Here is a 17,136-nt window from a genome sequence, read left to right on the forward strand (position 1 = left end):
TTATTATTTCAGAGGCACTATTTGCGATCAACTGTGTCCTGAAGCCATGCATAAACGTATTCGTAAACCAAAAGCATCACTGCACCACCTGGAAGAAAAGATATTATTTTACTACATGCAAAATTCACTTTTTCCAAGGTTTTGTAGAGAATTTTCAGTGTGCAATCTAAACTAGGATATGAAAAGCCTTATTTACAAAACATATAATTCTACTAATTCACCAATTCCTTAAAAATTCACAAACTCTTAAATACAAATTTTACTTAATTGTAGTTAATACAAGACCATAAAGTTGATGTGGAAAGCTTGTATATTAAATTAAAACCCCCCTCAGTGTGATTTTCCCTAACATTTTTTCAATATTAATATTTTTCTTTAGTATTTTTTCTTTTAGAAGTGAAGCTTTTAATCTGAATATGTGCATATTTTTTTGCTTGTTTAGACTTAGATTTGGCCATGAAAGAGCAACTTGAGTGGTAGAATGACAAAAATTCATCATCAGAGTGATTAAAAGGCTCCCGGGTAAGATTCAAGAAAGGTTTTCAGCTGGTTATTCACCATGTCTATTGTAAAAGATCACAGTATTGAAATGAGTATAACCTTCCTGTGTCTGTTCCTGGCTATGAATCCGCAGGCAAAGTTCTGATCTGATGAAGTGGCATTGTCTGCTAGAACTGGTACACTATAAAACCCTAGCCTGAACACCATAAAGTATCTTTACTGTTTGGGACACCAGACTAAAGCCCTTCTATAACCAGGCTGTAATTACTGAGTGAGCTAAAGAAGGGAACAATTCAGAAGGTGTCATAGAATCACTTAGGTTGGAAAAGACCTTTAAGATCATCTAGTCTAACCACTACTCTACCAAGTCCAGCACTAATCCATATCCCGGGTTTCCGTGACAGCAACTATACCATAGTTTTCTTGCTGCACAATGGGCTCCAGCTGCTCCTGTTTATTGCTCATGCTGTGTGCATTGGTGTAGATGGCACTTCAGCTGAGCTAACAATCCTGCTGCCATTTTGGGGAGAGAAGTCCTAATTGCTATCTGATCATTCCCAGACACTTTTATGGTTACTAACCTATTAGTGATCCCTGTGCTTTTGTTGCCACATGTATCACTATCTTCCACCTCAATTGAGATGGCAGACTGAAGACTGTCCTTAGGTTCATCTCTAGCGAGCCTGGTTTTATCCCCTCCCCCCTTTGAGCCTAGTTTAAAGCCCTCTCAATGAGCTCCACCAAATCATGGGCAAGGATCCTTTTCCCCCTTTGAGACAGATGTACTCCATCTGTTGCCAGCAGACCTGGTGCCCTATAAACTTCCCCATGATCAAAGAACCCAAAATTCCAATGGTGACACCAGCCTCTGAGCCATGCATCAATCAGGTGTGTTTTTCTCCCTCTTTCAGTATTTTTCCCTACCACTTGAGGGATTGATGTAAACACCACCTGCACATCCAAGCCTTCAACCAGTTGCCCCAATGCCTTGAAGTCCTTTTTAATTGCTCTTGGACTTCTATCTGCAACCTTGTAATTGCCAACCTGGATAACCAACAGGGGGTGATCATCAGAGGGCTGCATCTGACCAGAGATCTTCCTTTTAACATCTCAAACCCGAGCCCCTGGGAGGTAGAAGACTTCACTGTAGGATGGGTCAGGTTAACAAATGGGGCCCTCTTTTCCCTCAGAAGGGGGTCACCTACTGCAATTACCCTCCTTTTTTTCTTGGTTGAAGAAGTCCTAAGGTCTGGGTGTGTACCTATAGAGCATATATAGTATATAGAGAAGCTTCTAGCCGGTGAAGATAAGGAATGAGAATCAAATTCCAGGCTGCAGGAATAAAAGTGTGGTACAAAGTGCTACTTGTGGGTGCCAGTGCTGGGGCATAAATCTTTTCTTTTCTTTGCCTTTGCCTGTTGGCTCAGGTAGCTGGTTAAAGTGGCATCTCCAACAAACATGTCTTCTGCTGTACTGAGCTGACATTTCTAGGAAGATGGGATAGGCTCAGCCAGCCAGCCACTCAGAGCTACCAAATGAATTTTCTCATGATATTTATCCTACCGAATCATCATCAGACTTTAAATCCTCTGTGGATAGCAGCTCACAGACAGCTGGACAGAGCAGAAGTTTGCAAAACACTTGGATCGACAAACAAATTATAGATACAATGTCTCATATGTGTTGTTAGCTCAAATTAAGGCCAATTCCAGTTCTCATACTGCGTGATCTGTTTGGGTATCTCTTTTCCTGAAAGCATTCACATGTTTAAAGGAGTTACCTTTCCAGTCACAATAAAGATTGCATTATTGTTTCATTGGAAAGCCAAATCTGTATATTAGTCAATGGGCTACAAAAGTGTTTATAACAAGGTAGAAGCCTAACTGACTTGCTCGATCTGAGTCAGGATGCACAGTCATTTGTAAGACAGACAATTTTATTCCAAAATCTGCTGTGCTAATGATTACTGGGGAAGAAAAACCCTGCCTTCTCTTTGTCCTGTATGTATCTACTGCCTTTGGAGTATGAGGGAAACAGCTTTTAGCTCCAGAGCTATGCCTAGCTGCCCCATTTCCTGTCCCCACCTTCTTCCTTTAACCTGCACAATAACCAGGCATGGTCTAGCACTTACCCAGACAGATTTGAAAGGCAAACATTTACAGACAAACCTAATGCCTTCTTTATACTGCAAAACAGACTCTACCTACTTGCTTTTAACCGTGTGTGTTCTTGCCTATTAAACCACCTTGCACAATTGGAAATAGAATTTTGCCAGCAGACCTGGTGCCCTATAAACTTCCCCATGATCAAAGAACCCAAAATTCCAATGGTGACACCAGCCTCTGAGCCATGCATCAATCAGGTGTGTTTTTCTCCCTCTTTCAGTATTTTTCCCTACCACTTGAGGGATTGATGTAAACACCACCTGCACATCCAAGCCTTCAACCAGTTGCCCCAATGCCTTGAAGTCCTTTTTAATTGCTCTTGGACTTCTATCTGCAACCTTGTAATTGCCAACCTGGATAACCAACAGGGGGTGATCATCAGAGGGCTGCATCTGACCAGAGATCTTCCTTTTAACATCTCAAACCCGAGCCCCTGGGAGGTAGAAGACTTCACTGTAGGATGGGTCAGGTTAACAAATGGGGCCCTCTTTTCCCTCAGAAGGGGGTCACCTACTGCAATTACCCTCCTTTTTTTCTTGGTTGAAGAAGTCCTAAGGTCTGGGTGTGTACCTATAGAGCATATATAGTATATAGAGAAGCTTCTAGCCGGTGAAGATAAGGAATGAGAATCAAATTCCAGGCTGCAGGAATAAAAGTGTGGTACAAAGTGCTACTTGTGGGTGCCAGTGCTGGGGCATAAATCTTTTCTTTTCTTTGCCTTTGCCTGTTGGCTCAGGTAGCTGGTTAAAGTGGCATCTCCAACAAACATGTCTTCTGCTGTACTGAGCTGACATTTCTAGGAAGATGGGATAGGCTCAGCCAGCCAGCCACTCAGAGCTACCAAATGAATTTTCTCATGATATTTATCCTACCGAATCATCATCAGACTTTAAATCCTCTGTGGATAGCAGCTCACAGACAGCTGGACAGAGCAGAAGTTTGCAAAACACTTGGATCGACAAACAAATTATAGATACAATGTCTCATATGTGTTGTTAGCTCAAATTAAGGCCAATTCCAGTTCTCATACTGCGTGATCTGTTTGGGTATCTCTTTTCCTGAAAGCATTCACATGTTTAAAGGAGTTACCTTTCCAGTCACAATAAAGATTGCATTATTGTTTCATTGGAAAGCCAAATCTGTATATTAGTCAATGGGCTACAAAAGTGTTTATAACAAGGTAGAAGCCTAACTGACTTGCTCGATCTGAGTCAGGATGCACAGTCATTTGTAAGACAGACAATTTTATTCCAAAATCTGCTGTGCTAATGATTACTGGGGAAGAAAAACCCTGCCTTCTCTTTGTCCTGTATGTATCTACTGCCTTTGGAGTATGAGGGAAACAGCTTTTAGCTCCAGAGCTATGCCTAGCTGCCCCATTTCCTGTCCCCACCTTCTTCCTTTAACCTGCACAATAACCAGGCATGGTCTAGCACTTACCCAGACAGATTTGAAAGGCAAACATTTACAGACAAACCTAATGCCTTCTTTATACTGCAAAACAGACTCTACCTACTTGCTTTTAACCGTGTGTGTTCTTGCCTATTAAACCACCTTGCACAATTGGAAATAGAATTTCATGGGAATGGGATGCTGTTCAAAGTAAGGCTTCTGCTCTTTTTGACACGGACTGTCTCTGCAGGCTGGCAAAGTCTAAGGGCTCAGTACTCTGCTTTCATGATTAATCAAAATCAGCCAGGGAAAAGCAGTCTAAAAGCCAAAGAAGACCTAGCTCTCAAGCACTGTGCTCCCGCACCTGGAATAGAAGCTAGTGAGAAGGGGTCAATCAACAAACCCAGTTTTAAGATATCCTTATCCTTTTAGCCCTCTAGGGTCATGCAAGTCTCTTCCCGGCTCATACTATCAGTTTTTTTGGGTCAGTTCCTCACAGACCCTGCAGAGCACAGGAGAACAAAGTAACTGGAATTTGATATGCTTGGGCTATGCCTTGACTAGTTGAGAGAATTTATACTGGAGAGACTCTAACCTGCATTTTCAGGTCATTTTACATTGGTACAGAATATTCATAGTGAAAACAAAGAATCACATTAGAGGGAACAGGACAAGCTTAAAGAAACACTTCCAAAGGTTTTACAGTTCTGGCACTTGCATGGATGCATTTGGCTTGCTCACAAATGGAGTAATTGTACAAACCAGCAGTTACTTGGATATGCAAGCATCTCCTGTGTACATGTAAATGATTTTTTTTAGACATACACTTAGCCAAATCCAACTATGATACTATTAGATGATGCTACTACCAAAAGCAATCATTCAAACATTAAAGAAATTTTGATGGTTTCTGGTACACTGTTTCATTTATTTGACTGAAGCCTGCTACATTTTGTCAAGAAACTGGAAAACAGGAAGAGAAACCAAGAACAAAAGCAATATAGTATTGACAGAGGGAAAATTACCTGGACCAAGCCTCATGATCTTGGGAACCAAGCCTTTGTACAGAGCCAGAAATCTGTAGCAGAAGAAAAACAAACAAAACATTTCAAACAATATTCTTACTCGAAGAGAAGAATGGAATTTTAGCATGTGTTTGTTAAAATGCTGGCAGAGCACTTAGAAGCAATTATTTGAAATTACACATGTTCAATAGCAGGCTGTATCTGGATTTTAACATTTTACAGAGGCAGATCAGATGAAGAGAAAAAGTTAATCAATGTTCAGTCACAAAAGCTACGTTGTGAGCCTAGCCAATCAGAAGTATGACTTTAATCAGTGAGATGGTTTTACTTTCAAGAAAAGTCTGTTAACAACAGCTGCATACATGGACAAAATGACTGCCATAATTGAATATCAAAGCTACAACTCAGTCTCCACTTGAGAAATATTTTTAAAAGTTGGAGAACGTTATTGTCATGAGGATCTGCCCCCAATTTAATGATTTCAACAGTAATTTTAAAGGTACAGAGGTCTGTAAAATTTTATTAGTTTAAATTGGGAAATACTCTGTTTTCTGTTGATGTTTTCCTTTTACAAAATGAAGCATTGAAAAAATTACATGAGAATATACGAAGGATATTTTGTGGAACATAACATCAATTTTGACAACCCAGCAATTAACTGGTAAGTCTTTTGTTAAAGTTCACATGGAGTAGGAGGATATCTCCTATATTATAATTCTTAAATACATTTTCAAAATGCTACATTGTGCTTTTTTGATATGTGAGTGCAGGGTGGCTTAATGGCCCTCATCAAATCTGAAATATAACAACATGGTTTTATGGACCCATATGAACTAAAACAGAGGCCTGGACATTTATTAAAATAAGAATGTTTTACCCTTCCTCTTTGTAGACTGTTGCCATAGTTTTAAAACAGGTTCTGTACTTGATCTCTCCAGGAACTGGCTGTGGTCCTTGAATCCTACTTTTTGCAACATCAAAAGGAATGTTAATAATTGAGGCTATTGTTCCTGAGACTAGCCCAATTCCAAATTTCCTCAAAAACTCCAAATTTGGATCCTACAAAAAATAGAGAGAAAAAAAGAATACAAAGGGAAACGGAAGGACCTGTGCAGGTTAAACACTATAGAGTAATATGTGTTTAATCAGAAAACTCACACAACACAACACACTCGTGTTATTTTAGCGGAACACATTAGGATTTCCTACGCTGGAACTTGTTTTCTTGACAATTCTATTGGCTATGTTTTTACACATGGTCTAAATTGCTGAAGTACACATTTCCTCACACAGGATTTATAAACACAGTTCATAAAGAAAGACTGGTATGGCATATGGGGATGATTTGTATAATTGGGCTTCACAATGTACTTAGTATTACTGTATCAAAACAGGAGAAATCCAAGCACACTATTAGCTAATTGGCCAGAATATTTTACAAATGACAGCAACTTCCACCATGAAGCCTACTAAAACGCTCATTTGTGTGTTGGACCCCCAAATGCTAAATTAAATAAAGGCTAATCTCAGTCTGCTGCCATTCCTCTCCAGGTTTTTTACATTTATTTTCACATGTAGCTGATCCACTGTACTGAGAAGTGCTAGCTTCCTGTTATTAACAATCCAACTTGGCGCAACTGCAAAAGAGCCTCCACGTTCTGCGCATTATAAACGGTGGTAACTCACTCAGCTAATTGGCTGAAGAATTTACAACAGATTGTTTCTGAACCCTGCTATATATTCATGGTAAGAGTTAGAAGCAGGTTAGAAGTGCATCTAAAACCCTGCTAGCTCACGCGCAGTTCACAGTCCAGCAGGGTTTTATTTGATCTTTTAAAAAGACCTCCTATCTTGGCATTTTCTATGACATTAAAGAATTCAGTGTCAAAATCTCTTGAAGCAAGTCTAATCTTATTTTTCTTAGTGGAAGTCACAGGGAAGTGTGCTCCAGTGCATGTCCTGTGCACATAATTTTTTGCTATTTGTCTTCAACAGCAAGGACACTTCTTATTTATTATAGAAGACTCTCTGCATGCAGTTGCATTTTTTTCAGCAAGGGGCTTAAAATGCAAAATCACAAGTAAAATAAAATACGATGTTGCTATGTTATAACATCAATATTTTATATATATATATGATATGTATACTGTCACAATATTAAGATGAAAGAGTGGGTTCTTTGTTTTCTAAACCTATATATTTGCAACTGAGAAGAGGAGCAATTAAGAAGTTTTGCTTTCCAGATTAGCAACAAGGAACATAGATTAAAGCTTCCATAATATGTATTGGACAAAGTCCTTACAGTGTTTAGAGAGAAATGTCAAAATCAACAGAGCTTTCTATTGCTTGCAGAAAAACTCAACACCTTGATTTCACATAACATGAAACATACTGTTAATACCTTTTAAAATTAGAATGGCCTGTGGTACATAACAAATTGCAAGACTTATTTACAAAAACCTTAGTAGCAAATTTCTGTTTATTCTGTGCAGGCTGACAGGGGTTTAAATGGAAATACTTCTGGTATCCAGAGATGAAGAAATGACCCTCTTTGAAGTTGAGGGGCAGCAGCATGGCAGCCCTGTTCCAGCATGGTGCTTACCCAGCTCCAGGCACCAGGCGTATGATTATACCCACACCTGAGAGCTAAGTACTATTCCAGATATTATACTAAACTCCTCAAACCGGGCTGCAGCAAGGAGGCTACCACTGCTCTGTTGATTTTTCATAATCCAGAATAGTCTGAAGTAATTTTGTCACATAATTTGGTGCAAGGACACTTCCTTCCATAGCACCAAGCACAGTGGGTTGCCCTCTGGACTGGGTAATATGTCAATCAGAAATATTTACTTATTAAACATTAAATTCCCAGTCTTGCTGTTCCTGACAAGTCCTTTATATTTGAATGACTGAACAGTTTCATATTTTGGTGAATTCCCAATGCCAGCGTTGTCTGCTTTATGATGGAGAGTGCCCCAGAGCACAGGATACCGGGGATGTCTGATCAAGGGAGCATCTCTTAAAATGTAACACTGCACTAGCACACCTAAAGGGAAATTAAAACAAATTGCTTTATTTCAGCTACAGTATTTGTGATATAAAACAAGGTGAAAGGCAGCATCTTGCTCATTCACAAAACTCGATTCAAACCAAATGTGCTATGGTATATACTAACTTTGGTATGTAACTTGATTTTTTATTAGATATCTCATGGGTAAGGTTTTTTCTGTAGCATTCATCACTCTAATATCTGAGTCATCTCATTCATATAACAGACTGAAAATAAATGTAGCTGTTAAAAATAATTAAAAATTATTTTTTCTGAAAGCACAGCTTAGTGGCATTTTACTGAGGAATGAGATTTCCAGACATAATTCATGCCCATCTACAACACTTACATGGACAAAGACACATTGACTGTCTATCAGGTAGATGCAAGTTGGTGCTATCAGGAAGCAAAGTCTTTCTTTTTACACTGAAATCTGTCCCTTTTCCACCCCTTGGACAATGTCAAAATATTCCAAACAGTCTAGGATCCTGTGAAGGAAGACGTAAGGGTAAGGTATGTGTCTACTGCTAATGCTGCAACTGGCTAGCAGAGGCAGTTATCACTTCTGCATCATGCAGTTCACTGACTAAATATTGTGTATTTCATATGCTGCACATTAGAACAAAATTCTGGCAATCCTTTCTTGCTTTCCTAAGTAGCGTAACTGGGTGAAAAACATATAGGAATTATGTTTTTAAGCAAAGGTGATTTTAAAGTAGTATGAGCAGAACATATAGAACAGAAACTTGATTTTAGATGGTGCCACACAACAGTAGAGTATACCACAAGGAAGTGAAATATCAGTTTGCTAAATCACAATGGAGTAACTTTGCTATTGTTGGACAATGTAATCTGTGATCATCTCACCTTTTGTCATGCTCCTTACAGTCACATTGCCTGTACACCCGAGTCCCCGCCCTGTGGGCATCAGCAGCCATTAAAAATAAAGAGAGAAGTAGGCATCACCAATAAATGACCTATCTATGCATGTTCTGCTGGATTTCCCTGTTTTCTTTGGGAGAAAAAATTTTGAGATGTTATCTTTCTGCTTTTTATACTTCATTACTCCTATCATAACATTTTTTAGTGGAGATTCTGTAAGTTCCTCCTGAACTGTATGCTTCTTAATTTCTTCCATTATGTTCCATAATTTCTAAAACCAGAAAATTCTACTCCTGCCTTGCACATACACACCCATGTACAAGAGTTTCACCCACTGGAGACAGTTTTAATTTATCAGCTTCAGTCTCCAAAGCCCCAGATTTTCCTTTCCTTGCTGTTTTGTTCACTTGTTTACTTGCTGGGCACTTTGGCAAAACCTCTGATTAAATCTTTTATCTTAGTCAAAACTTCCAGACTATCTTAATCCACACTGAAGGAAAGTCACTTAATTCAATAAGTAGCATAGATATCAATCCAGCAATGAAACAACCCTTTGGTAAAGGCACGTATGCCTGGAACTCAGTTATTTTAATTTTTTCAGAATAACTGAAAAATCATGTTAGAATCAATAAAGACTCATCATAATAGATATTTTTGTGCTGATTTACTTATTTTGTACTCATTGTACTCATCTGAGGTACAATTCAAGGATCAAAGATAGGACACCACACTTGCATATGCAGTGGAGAGAAGGGGATACCTTCAAAGCAACAGCTCCAAGTCCCTAAGGTAGGCTGCTTGAGGTAAGTAGAAACAGATAATGTAGGCAGTCCAACAACATGAATAACAGTGTGTGGAAATATAACAGAGACACTCACGAATACTTCAGGCCTTGTACAGCCTAAGAAATTCGGCAGAGTATGTTGCAAAGAAACATACACTATAACCCTATTTTTAAATCAATAAATAATATAAGTAGATAAATTAATATTAATTTTTGTAACTGAAGCTTTTTTAGAAGTCTGTTTTCTTCAGTATTTGGGTGTTTGTCTTGAGATCTTGAAATATCTTAGCTTTTTTTTTTTCCCCCCAGTAGCTAAAGGTACACATCTTATGACAAAGAATACTTTTGACTTGGCTCTAAGAAATCTGGTCTATTTGGAGATGTCCCCACTTATTGTAGTGAGGCTGGACTAGATGACCTTTGTAGGTCTTTTCCAACCCAATGCATTCTATGTTTCTATGATTCTATGATATATATGTTTTAGTAATTCTGAGCACCTTATAGATAAGTTCACTGTGAAAGACTGATGCTTACTGGATAAAAAGAATGTCATTTCCTGACTATCTGCATGAAGAATAAATTATAATAATAGAATTATATTTGAAGTTGGCAATTGCAAAGCAGTGTACTGAAGTTAGATTGAAATTAGTACTAGTACTTAAGAGTGGAGTATTTGCATTAAGTTTCTTAAACTCCTTTGAAAATGTTAGCTATAGTACTAGTCTTATAGATGAGTTACACCTGGCACAAAAGTGCCAAAAGTGATATGAAATGACCAGTAAATTTAAATATCTCTGCTTAGGGTCACATAAGGTATTGGCAGAGAAGTCAGGAATGCAGAGGGGAGGCTTTTCACTGTATGCCACATGTTCCACCTCCCTGTGTGTGACAATGGAGACTTTAAAAGGCAAGGCTTTGGTTTAGTCAACTCTGGTTCTTTCTTGTGTACCTAGGAATTACAGGACTGAAAAGGGACATAGGTCAGGAATAAGGAGTAGAGCTGCTTCTTAGCTGTTTTGGCTAAGGTAAAGAGCCATGTACAGGAACTCTTATGGCAAGCTAAGAGGTGCCACAAAGACCTGACCTAAGCTACATTGACTATAATCAAGTTTTTGGCAGCAAAACAAGCTGTAAGAAACTGCTTTAGTCATCCTGATAATTGGGTTTAACCACTAAAAGGAGCTTCCTTTGGCAACAGAGGGTGGAAGAAAGGAACATGTGGGTTTGAGGAAGGGGAGCTTCCAAGACTGGAGAAAAGATACGTTTAGAGAGAGGCAAGGTAGAAGATACCTCAGGAAAGAAGAAAGGAACAAATTGAAAATTCAAATGAGTTGCTTTAAACACACACACTGAGCCAGAATCCAAAGGAAAGACAGTGCCTGCGATTTCCTGTTGAGTGCTAGAGGACAGTTCGGAAGAAAGGTGGTCAAACTCTTAGAGAGGGAGAGGCTGGTACAGACATGATCAGTTGGTTTGGAGGACTGAAAACTCCTGGCAGAAATAGGCAGTAAGGAGGAGAAAATGATGTAGATTCACTACAAGGCTCCAGAAAGGGTGAAAATGAAAAGACAAAAGTGAGTATCATCACTGATTTGAGTCTTTTAAAGTATATTAACAGTTTTTGTTAGTGACTTAATCAAGATCTGACCACAGCTGAAGGAACAGCTTCATAGTTTTCTTGACCCTGAATTTCTGTCCATCTCATGCATTTACATAGTAAACTCCTTATTGTAAATTATAGCTTGCTGTCTGATTATTACAATGATGGTCTGATCTTTGTCAAGATGAATAGGAAATGCTGAAATTACAATAAACATACTGATAAACAGGAAAGGTGTTCCGAAATGCACAGTCACAGATGCACTTTGTTTGAATTAAATGTGCTTTTTCACACTGGTATTATCTCAGATTTCCCCTTGAGTGAAATCTCATTGCAGCAGACATTTATTTAAGTTTTTAAAATCCACCTGTCAGATGTCTGACAGAATAAGATGAATGACAGTCAGTAGGATAAATGTCCTGGCTAGTCTCCTGAGTCACATGGCTGTCTGCTGTACAAGGTATATATTTTCAAACAGTTTGCAATCCTCTCAGTGGTTTGTTTTTCTTGAAATACAATTTCCTCATAAAATTGATACTCTTACTCCAGATTAATGAATAGCATTATTATCTATTATTTACTGTTTTGCTACAATCTTTTGGTCCCATAGGTAAAGGCTAGGAATTCATCCTAAATGAAACATCAGTGCCAAAGAACTTTTGATGAAAATAAAAAAACAGGAGACAACAAAAAAATGTAGTCACTGAACAGAAAACATACAGGATTCTGGAGGCTCATCTCTCCCACACAGAGTTGGTCTGCACAGATAATCAGGCTGTTCGTAAAGTGTTGGGGTTACAAGTAGGTCACCTTTTCATGGCATCCTTTAGACAGCAACTATGCATATAAGGGCACTTACTGCTTACCCTTCCAGCCAGTACCTTTGTCTGCTCTATCCATCTTCAGTCTCAGTTACACAGTAATTTATGAAACACAAGAAAAAAAGAATAGTCCCATGAACACCAGAACTAAAGACATTTGAAGTCTTACAGGTTCGTGTGACTGCTTGATACTGATGTCTGGAAATGTGCAAGCTCAGACTAAGGCTGAGCTTTTTCCCATGGAATTCAGTGCTTAAAAAGAGATATTTGCCAGTGAAGATTTCTGTCACTGGGGCACCCATAAGGTGCACTTGTAGGATCTCTCCTCATTTCAAATTATTTTTTGTATGTTTTGTAAGAATTTAGCTATTTTAGTCTGTTTCCCTGTCAGCTATGGTTGAACCTGGTTATCAGTTTCAGCATTATTGTAATTTCTGTAGGAAAACAGAAGAAACTTGTTTTTCCTTCTTCACATTTTTATTTTGACCAAAGATTCCTCTCCTGAAAATCTCTATCGGCCTTGCCTACAGGAATGCTGCGGTAGAGGACCAGTTGATTTAACAAAAGAGTCTTTTGATACAACATCTTTCGATGATGATGGCCTAGGCTGAAGTCTTTAAACAGCACAGGCTCTATTTTCCACAGCCACAGGACACCTCAGATGGGAAACTACTGGTTAATGGTTGGCTTGTAACATTGTATTGGATACAGCACTGCCATTTTTTTTCCCCCAATTCACAAGTCATCCTGAAACTTGAGCTCGGATGGTTGCTCTGAGGTTATTCTGTTTTCCACTCTGATTCAGCCTTCTCCTAAATCATCTTGGTTTCCTATTTTTTTGACTGTGTACATGTCCTTTTCACCCATATCACTTTTTTTTTTTTTGTTGGCATAGATCTGAAAATGACTAAAAATAAAATTATTGCCTCTTATTTTCCTTCTTTCACCAGCTGAACAGCCCATTTTGGTTTCCCATCTCTTCTTCTTTGCCTATAGATATTTAAGGCCCTTTCTCTGACAAACAACACACCCCTCACCTCCCACTGTCTGATGCAGCAGCCCTTGCAACAACTGACACATCTGCAGTAGCTGGGGCAGGTGGTACCTGACTTCAAACGAGTTTTGCAGTTGGCCACGTTTCAAAGGGGTTTTTTAACAGTTAGGAAATTCCATATAGTTTAGAAATATGACAGCCACGTGGAGGTGGTAGTGAGCAAAGGTTTTAATGAAACTAACATTTACCATCAGACCTAACTATGACAAGCCATTGAAAAGCGAGAGCTGCTGGAAGCCTATGAAATCTGCTATGAAAGCAGGTGCCATAAAACTGAGACGATATGAATTTGCAGACTAATTTGATTGCTCGTGCAGATGCACAGCTATTAATGCTCCATGGTTGATAAATTAGTGGCAATTGAATCAAGTCTGGCTTACTCCATTTTGAGTAAACAGAGCATGAGGTTGGCTGTAAATGGTCTGTTTAGCAGAAAAGGCTGAACATATGAAAAATTATTCATTACGAACATTTACAACCCACACATGTCATTTATATCATTTGACCACTCGACGTAAAAGGTTTATTGTTTTTGGCAAAATAAGCTGCAAACATCCTTAATCGGGATGCAAATTTAATGCACAGTTTAGCACTGCTGACAGCTAAAAGGCTCACTCCGACATTTCCATGCATATTTCCACTTACATTACAGATGGTGAAGGGCAGATATGGAGTCAAGAGCCAAAATTATTTCAAAAGTACACTATTCTTATTTTGCAATTTTAAATGTTTGTCAGTATCCCAGGGCTGATCTCAATATTTTATTTTCTGGCAAAATTTACAAAGTGAACAAATTAGATTTTGTAATGAAATCAAGAATGTGAGAAATCTTGAAAAGTTACAACTGTCTCACATAGTTCAGACTAACTGCAGAACAGCTTCTATCAAATTCCTTGTACAGGTGTGATAATTCAGCCTCTAGTACCTGACCACTGACGGAAAAGGCTTGAGTTAAATATCATAGTTTTTGAATCTTCTGTTTTCCAGTCACTGAAGTGAAGTTCAATGCATGTCATCACCTGAGACATAAGTGTAGGTAAGAACAAGCCAGATGAGATCTGATCTGTACCCTGTTAAATTCAGGGCAAGATTTGCATTGATTTCAGTGCCAGTTTGATCAGAATTATTGGCTATATCGATATGCACACACCTATCTATGACATTGATGCCTGCTGGCCTGGAGCATCCTATTAACTTTATTTGCATTATTAAATGCTATTACTGTTCAAAACTGAATGGCTGCATGAAATGTGACTATTAGGAATTATTCCATTTCTCTGCTAGCTCCTCAGTTGTACCCAGGAACAGTGTTGGCTGCCCTGGGCCAAAGCTGTGCCAGGGAACATCTAACAGCACAAATTACTGAATTTCAGTGACGCTGCTCAATTTACTAGCACAGGTGTAGTCACTGAGAGAGCCACTGTGCAAGCTACTGTGCACTAGTCAAGCACAAGGCAAATGTCTCTGCTTGCTTGCAGGTAATGCAATCTAATCCTGCACTGATAAATTGTCTTTTGCTTTTAATAGCATGTACAGAACAGCTGGGCCACTGGGCTGACACCATTGAAGTAATTTCTTTTTAATTTTCGAATGTATTTACATCTATGTTGTAGATGTTAAACAATTCTCTGTAATGCACCAAATTTGTACAAAGTTCTAATTTCTCTCAGATCATAAATCTCTGAATCTTTCTAATAATTGAATATGTTTTCCCATTAAAAAAAAATATTAATCTGAAAGGCTGGGAAAGCATGGTTGTGCCAAATACTGTTACTATTCTTCAATGGCTATACAAGAGCACGTCAGGATTTCCACAGAAGCTGCACACACGCCTCTGTCCTTACCTGCATATGATTCTGAGTGTTCTGCATAGCAATTATAATTTTTTCATCTTTTGATCCACATAAATATGATTACTCCTATCTCAGTATCAAGATATGCTTGTGCCTTGAGTTTTTAGAATGTGTGATTAAAGTACATGGTAAAGTATGCTTAAATACACTAAAAGAAACTTGTAGAAACTTATGGGTTACCTACTCGTGGACAATTCAATTTACTGTAACGATCTGCAAATAAGAAATGGAGCTTTTCTCCATTTACACAAAGTTGCCAACAAAAATAACAAGCTTCTCCGAAGTGCAGAAAAAAAAAAGTGTTACTTCATCTGGGAATAGAAACTGATCCATTTTGATGTAAGTTGCAGCTTCTTATACGAATATCACTACATATTACACCTGTGACTGTTTAACTGTCATCATCTAAAAATCACATTAGTGAAAATACAGTTCAGTAAGTAACACACTGGAGTCATTAATAAACCATTAGCTGTTGCTCACACAGTCATTTAGGAGGTTGCCAATACTACCATGTTCTCATTAGTACAATTTACCTTTGTTGTAAAGGGAAATGTTTCCTTTGTTATGTGAAGGAATATAAGACCATAAAATAAAGTAGCTTCAAGAGAAATTACAGCTATAAAGATTGGTTTTTTTTTTTTTTGGTTTTTTTTGGTTTTTTTTTTAGACATACAAACTACATAAGCCCCTGTGCAGGACTTGTTTTGGGCTGGCTCTCTCCCATATGGCTAAATCTGCTCTGTAATCCTTCAACACTAGGTTGAACTCTCTTTGAGTAGACAGGCCTGGTGCATGGCCAGAACACCCTACCTACTGCAGCTCTGCCATCATCTCAAGCTTCACCCCTTGCTTTATGAATACTGAAAGAAGTTCTATGAGCCCATTGTTCTCTTCTAAGCCAGTTTACCACAAAAAGTGTGCATACATAATTAGCATAAACATAATATGCTTGTTTCTTGATTCCTGCCTTTTTACATTGCTACCATGGTATAAAGCAAAATGTATAAAAATGAGAATTCAAACATTACTATTTTATTTATACCCAGCTTTGCTTAAAAAGTGAGAAGTACAAATTCTTGGATTTCTTCCACTAAAATGCTATAAATTTCTGCAAAACCAGAGAGTTAGGTTAATCACTATTTATTGCTAAATGCTACAGCTTGCACAGAAAAATACAGTGTTAATTAAATTGCCAGACTTCTCATCCATTTGTCTGTTGCACTGCATGAAGAACTTACTTTATTGACTGGAAGAATGGTTTTCACATTGAAGTAGAATCCAAAGTAAACCATGTTAAAAACTCCGTGACGACCCAATGTTGCAGTAAGACCTTTGTTGAGTCCTTGGAAGCCCAGACCCTCGGATTTAATAATCTGCCGAGCTTGAACAAAGCTAGATGGTTGCTACACAAGTTAAGCAAAAGAAGGAAGAGATCATCTTTACAAAAAGAAAACAATAACCATAGCACCATTTCAATCCTGTTGACAAACACAGTGTTGCCAATTCTTGTAATTTTATCTTGAGTCTCATCATATTTGTTATTTTCCCTTTATGTAAAAATCACAACTTCCATTAAAAAAAAAACCAGAATTTGTTTTTCTGCTTGCAGAAAAAAAAATTCAAGTATGACCTGAGTACTGTAAAAGACTAAGGATCCCTAAAGCAAAGGAAAAGGTCATGAAAAAATAATTCATAAAAGATTCCACAGCACAACATGTGGCTTTCAGCGTATGAATTCAGCAGTAATTTTTTTATCATTGATGTTTTCTTAAGATTACGACAGATGAAACTCTTACACAACTAGATTATATAACAATTATTCTGGACAATAAAAAGCTAAAACCAGCTTCTCTAGTAAAACCAACAGCATAGGAACATGCACAGTGAGGGAGTGATCACAGAATCACAGAATGTTAGGGGCTAGGAGGGACCTCTGGAGATTGTCAAGTCCAGTCGTGCTGCCAGAGCAGGATTACCACTGAACCTAGGGCAGGTCACACAGAAACT

General features: G+C 38.3%; 1 protein-coding gene across 1 annotated transcript in view; it reads right to left on the reverse strand.

Moving 5' to 3' along the window:
• The window catches only part of SLC25A21 (solute carrier family 25 (mitochondrial oxoadipate carrier), member 21), a 111,189-nt gene continuing 94,053 nt past the window's right edge, over positions 1 to 17,136 (reverse strand). The window contains exons 6-9 of the mRNA XM_009993865.1: positions 16,368 to 16,532; positions 5,961 to 6,142; positions 5,084 to 5,136; positions 1 to 88 (exon numbers count right to left, since the gene is read on the reverse strand). Coding sequence (XP_009992167.1) covers positions 18 to 88; positions 5,084 to 5,136; positions 5,961 to 6,142; positions 16,368 to 16,532 — 471 coding nt within the window. The 3' untranslated portion in view covers positions 1 to 17. The remainder of the gene's footprint in view (positions 89 to 5,083; positions 5,137 to 5,960; positions 6,143 to 16,367; positions 16,533 to 17,136) is intronic.

This window comes from Chaetura pelagica, unplaced genomic scaffold (assembly GCF_000747805.2).
Source record: "Chaetura pelagica isolate M959 unplaced genomic scaffold, ChaPel_1.0 scaffold11, whole genome shotgun sequence".
Lineage (NCBI taxonomy): Eukaryota > Metazoa > Chordata > Aves > Apodiformes > Apodidae > Chaetura > Chaetura pelagica.